At 50.3% G+C, this 9,300-nt stretch overlaps 1 protein-coding gene across 1 annotated transcript in view; it reads left to right on the top strand.

Annotated features, from left to right (window-relative positions):
- Clcn1 (chloride voltage-gated channel 1) overlaps positions 1 to 5,167 on the top strand; it is a 29,799-nt gene extending 24,632 nt beyond the window's left edge. The window contains exons 19-23 of the mRNA XM_069997346.1: positions 169 to 248; positions 824 to 862; positions 4,146 to 4,250; positions 4,330 to 4,416; positions 4,794 to 5,167. Of these exons, the coding sequence (XP_069853447.1) occupies positions 169 to 248; positions 824 to 862; positions 4,146 to 4,250; positions 4,330 to 4,416; positions 4,794 to 5,165 (683 nt within the window). The 3' untranslated portion in view covers positions 5,166 to 5,167. The remainder of the gene's footprint in view (positions 1 to 168; positions 249 to 823; positions 863 to 4,145; positions 4,251 to 4,329; positions 4,417 to 4,793) is intronic.
- The last annotated feature ends 4,133 nt before the right edge of the window (positions 5,168 to 9,300 follow it).

Here is a 9,300-nt window from a genome sequence, read left to right on the forward strand (position 1 = left end):
ACCTTATGGATGCATAGGACACACTACTGTCCCAGGGAGTTGTGACATAGGTAGAAAAGAGGTATCCAGTGGGGTGCAACCCCTGGGGAGCAAAGCCCTTTGGTGGCACAGTGTCGGAGGCCTCCTGGATCCTCTGGGCCACCTGCTCTCACTTTCCACTCCTTTCAGGTCAAAGAGGCTCCATCTTCCAGTGTCTGCTGCGCTGCTTGCTCGGCAGAGCTCGCCCCACAAAGAAGACAACAAGCCAGGTAAAGGGGAAAGGTTTAGAGGGGGATGGAGGAAGGATGCTTATATTTCAGGACTGAGAAACTATGGTTCTTCATTAGGAAGACAGCGTTCCTATTAAGAATGATGACTTCAGGGCCTGATACATTAGGAATAAATACCTGAGCTCTGGATGCTTGCTTGCTAGATTTTTGGCTGATGATGCACCCTTCTGCATAGAAGTAAATTCTGCCTTGCTGAGACAAAAAAAAAAAAAAAAAAGAATGATGACTGGACACTGGCACTGCTAGCTCATGCCTGAAGTCCTGGCTACTCAGGAAACTGAAAGCTGAGGGTAATAGTTCAAAGCCAGCTTAGGCAAGAAAATCTGTAAAACTTCTCTCCAATCAACTGTGGCTTAAATAGTAGAACATTAGCTTTGAGCAGAAAAGCTCAGAGACAGTGCTCAGGCCCTGAGTTCAAGCCCTAGGACCAAACAACCACCACAAAAAGGTAACTTGGAACCAAGTTCTTCTGTGGTCCTGGCAGGGGACATGGTTACTGTTATATTGAGAACCACAACTGGCATGGAAAGAACATGGTCTTGTATCTTCTCTAGGACTCGCCGGATTTAGTGGATAACATGTCACCTGAAGAGGTAAGCTAAAAGCAGTAGCTAAGTCCACAGTATGTTGTTATATCCAGTGAAGTCATCATTACTTTCCCCCCTACTTTCTTAATGTGTTATTATAAGTATAAAGAATGAGTCTAGACAGGAAAGCTTTTCAGAATAAAGTATGATCATAGAGTCGTGAGCAGATGATAGGGCACACTGGTATCCCCAGGGGGATGGAATTGTTCCAGAAGCATGTTGTTGTTCGGAGTTGTTCAAGAAACAGAAGTTCTGGACTTTCCTTTGTGGATAGATCATGGTGCCTTGCATTTTCTTGGAGATGAACATTCCATACTTGGCAGAGGCTGTTTGGGAAGGATGGGATTTACCTGAAATAAAGTAGAACCAGGGAGCCATCACTAAAACCTAATAGGTCCAGGCACTGGTAGCTCATGCCTGTAATCCTAGCTACTCAGGAGACTGAGATCTGAGGATCATGGTTCAAAGCCAGCCCGGGCAGGACAGTCCATGAGACTCTTTATCTCCAATTAACCACAGAAAACCAGAAGTGGAGCTGTGGCTCAAAGTGGTCGAGTACTAGCCTTGAGCAAAAGAGCTCAGGAATATTGCCAATGCCCTGAGTTCTAGCCCCGCAACTGACACAACAACAACAACAGAATGGGAAGAACTGTATCAAAACTTCAAAAGGAAAATACATTCTCACAGAGGTTACTACACTGAACCTATCAGGCCCTGAAAAAAGCGGGCAACTGGAAATGTTAGGCAGTAAGACTGGGAAGAAGCATAAATTGAAAGAAAATAATGGAGACAGATGCCTGCTTCCTAAAGGAGGTGGATATCAAGTTTATGAGAGAAAAAAAAAATCAGCAAATGCTGAGTCCATGTGGTTGTGAAGAACAAACACAATGTAAAGCAGTGGTTGGATGCCTGGTCAGAATGGTCTCTAGGGGTCGTAGAAGAACAGAAAAAAATGTCCATTAGCAACTACACATGCAGTGAGAGAGAGTGGCAGGCTGGCTGCAAAGGCTGCTTTTAACGGTTGTAGCTGAAAAAAAGCCATGCTGGATACCAATTTAAAATATACATCTTACTGGACATCCGAATAAATATATTCTAAAGACTAGGAGTACTATAGGCTTGGATGAAAGACTGTAAGTAGAAAGGAGGGAAAGAAGCAGGCGTCATTGGCTCACGCCTGTAATCCTACTTACTTAGGAGGCTGAGATATGAGGATCGAGGTTCAAAGCCAGCCCGGGCAGGAAAGTCTGTGAGACGCTTATCTCCAATTAACTACCAAAAAGCTGGAAATGACAAACAGAAGCTCAGGGACAGTGCCCAGGCAAAGAAAGGAAGGAAGGAAACAAGGAAAGAAGGAAGGAAGGAAGGAGGGAAGGAAGCTGCTCCTTGAAACACACATAAAGAGGCATCCTGTCCTGTCGACAGCAGAATTAGGCCATAATTGCATTTAAATATTTTGTTAAGTTGTAACACTAATAATATGTATAAGTATTTTTTATTGCACCAACAAGAGTGAAAAACAGCTGGTGGATTGGATCAGAAAGGCTATTTAATAACTTCTGGAAACAAAGTACAGCCAGGTATAAAAAGAAGATAGATCATGTAAGTCTAGATTATGTCTTTCCCCCAATAAGCTTAAGGAACTACCAAGTGCTGTGCTTGAGATATTTTGTAGGGATAAGATCCAATAAGAGTCCAAATATGGCATATTTAAACATACTTTTCAGATGATAACTTTGATGGTACCAAGATGTTGGTGTTTGACAAAATAGTATGGGGATGGGGCAAATACGAGAAATAGGGAAATAAAGAAATTCACCTGAAGTCGTGTTAGGATTTGTTTAACTCTGTGTATTACATTGAGTATACAGTTAGAGCTCTGTTTTCCAACTCATCCTTCCTTCCTTTGGAGAGAAGTTGAGGCTGTACCCAGAATATCGTCAGCACACAGCTAGAAGCCTAGTTGTATCCATCACTGACCATGGAGCCTCAGACAAGCTATCAACACTGGAGATCCCCAGTTGCTTGTCTGTAAAGTGAAGATGAAGATACAGATTGTTGAGGGGATTCAATGAGCTAAGACATGTAAAGCAATTAGAAAGAGGACCATGACAGAAGAAGTTGCTAGTGAACCTTCTCTGAAAATTCTCTGCCACTGCTGTTATGCAAAAAGGCAAACATGGAAGCTCTAAAGGTCTAAAATGACTTTAGAAAGGACCAGGATGACAGGATGATCAACCTGAGCCATCGTATCCCTATACCTGAGTCCTCTCTTCTGAGTATCTATGAAGTGGTCATATTCCTGTGCTGAGAGATGTTTAAAGTGCTTGTGAACCTTTAGGTCAGGAGAATGTGAGTTTAGAGGATGTGTGACTGGGTCCAGTCAAGGATTGAATCATGGAACAAGGTGAATGCCTATACTGATATTCTCTGAAGCTTAGAGGTACAGATTTGGACAAGTAAGGAAAAGGAGAGGTACAGTACCATATCACTCAGAAGGTGCTGATGAATGAACTATTTTAGAAAATCAGTCAGTTATGGTAGCCAGAGACCCAGTGGTTCCTCTGGGGGTCTGGGTGTGCTTAACTGAAGCCCAAAAGATAGAGGGTGTTTCTGTCACAGAATGGCAAACAAAAAGAAACAAACCCTGCTCACATCAACTAAGCCATGTGAGGAAATAAGTCTGTTACAGGTCAACAAATAATCAGGAGCTTTGCTTCCAAAAGGCAACTGCCTGGTCTTCTCCGTCTCCAACAAACAACAATTGACATCGCATACGACTCTCCAGGAGGCGATGTCCAACAGGCAGAGGAAAGACAAATGCCAGCTGAGTGTGAACAATGCCGTGTTTCCAAAGGATAGGAGCCGAAAAGAGCAGGAGAGGCACACTATATGGTCAGACAGGGTCAGGAACAGGTAGTGAGAACAGCAAGAGACAGTGGGGAAGGGCCCCGAAGAACAGGAGGCAGTATGGTTTGACTGGAGCCAGGGGTCTAAATGAAAACTAGACTACGTGTTTGGGGGCCCAAGAAATGGAAGATTTGGGAGACTGGAAGAAGGACCCATGTCCTGGGTACTTGAGGGAGAAGTTCAGATTTCAGGTCTGATTGGGGAGGAAAGGGACGGCACTGTCCCCTGGGAAGAGTATCTGATGGTTCCTACGCAGTTACAGGGCCCTGGGCAAGGGCTAGGAAGCCATGTGTCAGGGCCACACCCCTGAGGAGGCAGTGGTCTCTGGGAGACTGGTTACTTTCCTGCTCTGCCCCCCCCCGCCCTCCCCCCCCCACAGATCGAGGTCTGGGAACAGGAGCAGCTGAGCCAGCCTGTGTGCTTTGACTGTTGCTGCATCGACCAGTCGCCCTTCCAGCTGGTGGAGCAGACAACCCTCCACAAGGCAGGTCCCGGCCTACTGCTCAGGTGTGGACGGGCCAGGAGCATGGGGGCATGTGTTGACCTGTGTTCTCCCTACCCAGACTCACACGCTCTTCTCACTTCTCGGCCTCCATCTCGCCTATGTGACCAGCATGGGGAAGCTCAGGGGAGTCCTGGCTCTGGAAGAGGTAATCTGAGGATGTTTCTGGAAGTTTCTCCAGGAGGGCAAGACTGCAGAGCCTGTTATGGCTACAGTCCTGGGGGTTGGGGGGTGGAGGGGGTGAGGGGAATAGAACCCTAGATGAGGTGAACTGAGTAGGGATTGGAACCATGGATGGGGTAAACCAGAGTCACACTGCACAGGCAAAGCTTCTTGCCATGTGCCCATCACCTCTGGTTTGCATATTCTGTATTCTCTCTTTCTTCCGTATTGTCTAGTTCTCTATTTCTCCCCACTGGTGTTGCCTCTCTGCCTTCCATTCTTGTTTCCTCTTGTGTCTGTCCTCATCTGTTTCTTTTCCACCTTTCCCATTCTCCATCTCTTTCTTCTCTCTGTCTTCCCTAGCTACAGAAGGCCATCGAGGGCCACACCAAATCTGGGGTGCAGCTGCGCCCTCCCCTTGCCAGCTTCAGGAGTACAACTTCAACCCGGAAGAGACCTGGGGGGGGCCCTCCTCCTGCAGAGGGCTGGAGCCGGCCACAGCATGGTCCTGGATCCCTTGGAGCAGAGGATGAGGCTCCTGCCTCCTCAGAGACTCCTGTGCCACCCCCTTCCCCAGAGCCCCCTTGGCCCTCAGCCCCACCCAAAGCAGAGGGTGAGCTGGAGGAGCTAGAGCTGGTAGAGAGCCCAGGGCCCGAAGAGGAGCTGGCTGACATCTTGCAGGGCCCCAGTCTGCGATCCACTGATGAAGAAGATGAGGACGAACTAATCCTATGACCACCAACCACGTCCTGGGCCCTCTGCATGAGGTCTTTAGGGCCCAACCCAAAGGGTAGACTGGTGTGCGGGCGGAGCATCCTGGACTTGGGGAGCTTACACTCTATCTTGCTCTTCCCAGGGATCGTTAATTTGAGAGTGATCATCATAAAGGAGACATTTTGGGCAGGGAGGGGTCCCCACAGAGAGTGGTTTTAATGCAGGTGAAAGGTTAGGCCCCTGGTGTCCCGTGGGGCTCTCTGGCTTTTCTTGCTGTGTAGATGGGGTCGGTCCCCAGGGCTCTTGTCCCAATGCCACTCTGGCCCATCTACCCTTCAGTTTCACCGGGACAGGGGCGAGGGGAGGTTCAGAATGCCTGTGGCCCTGCGAATGCTCCACTGGGGAGAAATGTGGGACCACGTGTACCTCCATGCTGTTCACAGCGGCTTCTCTGGGACCCCCAGACCTCCTGTCTACCTGTCTACCCCTTCTATCTATTCTATCCTGACTGTCCCAGGCCCAGCCCAATGCTAGGGCAGGAAAGGCCTACTGCCTGCCCCAGCCTCTGGCCTGGGCTTCAAGCACTGAAATGTGGATTAAACGACTGTCAAGGGCTGAGGCCCAGAAAAGACAAGGTTCCTGAAGGCTCCACAAGGAAGGTGCAGGTGTCTGAGTGCCAAACAATAATGGCCTCATGCCACTGGTGGACTCCCTCTAGCAGAAAGACCTCCTGCTGCCCATCACAGATTCGTTCCCCACCCCCCCCCCACGGTATTTCCAGCTAGTCACAAGATCATGCATCTTCCCTTTCCCCACTACAGTGACCCACTTGGCACCATTGGAGCTGTGGCAGCTCCTGTCAAGAAGCAAGGCTCCGCAAGGGCAGAGGTCACTCCGACCCGAGGCCCTCCTACAGTAGCTCCTCGGTGCTGCTGGGGTGGAGAGTTGGGGGCTCCCTTGCGATGGCAGACTTGGGGCAGTTACACCCTTGCCCTGTCAGCATCAGGAAGAACAGTGGAGGTGATCCATGCCATTAGCTTGTCTTCCACAGGAAAAAGAGGGCCATATGCTCTGAGCCTCTGTAGTACCCAGCTCCACATACCAGGCCTCATTTTTGGGGGGTGGGGATGGGGAGGACTTGAACTCAGGGCTTGGGCACTGTCCCTGAGCTTTAGTGCTCAAGCCTAGTGCTCTACCACTTTGAGCCACAGTGGCACCTCTGGTCTCATGAGCCTCCTGGCCTTTCTTTACCAGGCTGGCTTTGAATCATGATCCTCAGATCTCAGCCTCCTGAGTAACCAAGATTACAGGCATGAGCCACCAGTGCCCAGCAACACACCCCAGCCTTTTATTTCTCCTCCTTTGGATGTCTGTCTTATTTAGTTCTGCAGTTGTGCTTTCTGTTTAGCATTCTTAGCCTGCTCCTGCCCCGTACCCAGTGTCCTCTTACCACTCTCTCCACCATAATCCCCCCACCCCAGGCCAAAATCAAGACCCCCACCCTCTCCACCATAATCCTCCCACCCCAGGGCCAAAAACAAGACACTCACAGCCAGAGGATGCCACCACATTCTGTTTAGTGTCATTGAACACAGCCTCTGGCCCTTTCCAGCATCATCCCTTCCACCTCCCCAGGCTAAGAGATGCTGAGGCCTGGGCAGGATTGGCAGTGAGCATCCAAGCCCGTGCCCACATGTATATAATCTATAATATTTATATATATTTATATAGAATTCTCTCTGTAATATATGTCATAGAATCTCTCTCGGGCCTGGGGTGGGAATGTCACATTAAGAAAACATGCTAAGACTGGCCATAAAAAATGGCTATTTCTCAGACCTGGAAGACAGAATGTGGGATAGGTAGGTGGGGCAAGGAGAAGGTAAGGAACTCATCCACCAAGAGTCCCTCCTTAATAAATACCAGGATGAGGGAGGGGGCGGGGGGCTGGGAGGGAAGGAATGGAAGTTTGAATTTTCATTTAATAAAGTCAATTGAAAATGAAAGTGCACCCCCCTCCCTAAAAAATCATTTAGCAAGAGCAGTGTCATTCACGAGAACATAAAAACAGCCCTGCTCTAGAGCTGCTGTAAAACGTGCTGCACAGCCTCAAATCCCAAAGGAAAAGCAACCCTTCCCACCCACCCCTAACAGCTTCTTCCTGCACATGCCCCCACCCTTCCCCTTAAAATAGGCTAGAAGCAAACCCCCATGCACCCTGCCCCAGCACCAGAGAGGTGGTCCCTTCCTCTAGAAGAGTTCAAGTGGTCCTGGCTTGTTTCCCAGGGTCTTTTCTCTCTTTGAGTGGGGTGGAATGCCTAGCTAAAGGCAGACCCCCACCTGACCTCTCTCTGCACCTTGCACCAGTAGCTGGGGAAGCCAAGCCCCTGCTCAGGTGTGACCCCAACTCATCTGCTTCCGGTCTTTAGTCCTCTTGCATCAGGGACCATTTGGCTTCCTTGAGAAAGGGAAGGAGGAAAGAAAACTAGTCTACCCTTCCTAACTCCCTAGGGCCCTGAGCAAATGCGAACTGTAAGGAATGAACCCACTCACTGGACTACACATCCACTGTGATCTGGAGAAGGAACGTGGAGCACTGAGGAGATGAGAGACAAAGAGAAGATTTTACCTTGACACAATGGGTGGGACAAGGAGAGGAAGCAGACCCCCTGGGAGGAGGGCAGCCTGAGCATGCAAAACCCCAGGGGCCTGTGGTAGGAGATTGGGGCCAGAGACAGTTGCCAGGGTGGGCGGGCTAGCCCTTCCCCTGACGTCTTAGAAATAAGGCCCTGGTATGCAGAATCACGACACAATAGCAAACAAGAGGTATCTTCTTCTGTTGGGGCAGCATTAGATGAGGTAAGTGACTGTTTACCTACCTTGCCTTGTCACCTGTTCTCCAGTATCCCCCCAATAGTGTTCCCAGGTTCCTCCCATTGTCCCCTCCTCCCACCGGAGGACACAGGACACCTGCTTGGGTTGCACTTGAGGAGGGAATGGATGAGAGTAGGAAGCTGATGGACAGGGACAGCCCCATCTCTCAGCTTCCTTCCAAAGCCATGGACAGGCTTGGCAGAAGGGAGTCGCGTAGGATTCCTGACAGTGTATGGGACATGAGGCCTTGGAACTGGAGCCTTGGACAGACGAAAGGAAAGAGGGAAACAGGGTCGGGAGCCTTAGGCTCTACCTTAAGGACCAGGAGGAGGCTGCCACTGCAGCAGAAGGGGTGAAATGTCCCCAGCTTCACTCTCCAGCCCCCTGCCCTCATAGACCCTCACAGAAGTGCTGGGCTGACTTGCCGCTCCTGTCCTCCATGTTCCACCCCAAATGAGAATGGAGGCTGGGCGTGGGCAGACCTGCGCAAGCCCCACAGCCAGCTGTCCTACCAGGAAGAACAGGATGAGTCTCCCTGCTTCTCCCACAGGGAGCTGACAAAGGGCAGAAGAAACCAATGCCCACCCTGCAAATCCCAGCTCCCAGCCCAGCCCCACCAAGGAGGTGACAGCACCAGACTCCCCCCCTCCACCCTGCTCAACCCTGAGTCCCCCAAGAAGTTATAAAAATGTAGAAAAGGCAAAGAGAAAAGTGTAAACAGCTCCAGAGAATTAGGGATGGGGGGGGCCCAACCTCATGCTCCCCCTCTGGTGGGGACACAGCATCCTGTGTCAACATAGCTGAGACTTGTCCCCACGCCCACCCATCCTCCTATGGGGGCCAGGCCTGGGCTCCTGGAGCAAGGGAGGGAAGGAGGTGGGAAGGAGGGCAGCGCTGGGCTGCCAGCCCTGCTGGGTCTCTTCCCAGATCCTTGGGATCCTCCTTGCAGCCATGGGATATTCAAGATCCCAGAACAAGTGGCCATGTTTGTTTCTCGATCTCCTCAATGGCCTTGTTGTCTCTGGGCAGGCCTTCAGACAAAGAATCATGCTTGTGGCCCTTGTAAGTCGCAGCTAATGCCAAGATAACTTCCTCCCTGGCTCCTGCTAGCAGAAGCCAAATCACCCGCAGAGCGCAGGCTTTCTACTGTGGATGCAGCCCTGCCCGTCAAGCCATTTCCAAGCACTTGCCAAACCGTGTTCCACAGACCCCGAGGTCTGCTTCTCACAGTGGGAATGAGCTGGGGCCACGGCCAGAGAAAACAGAGTCGGAAAAGCAAGAG

This window comes from Dipodomys merriami, unplaced genomic scaffold (assembly GCF_024711535.1).
Source record: "Dipodomys merriami isolate MVZ:Mamm:240054 unplaced genomic scaffold, mDipMer1.0.p SCAF_5, whole genome shotgun sequence".
Lineage (NCBI taxonomy): Eukaryota > Metazoa > Chordata > Mammalia > Rodentia > Heteromyidae > Dipodomys > Dipodomys merriami.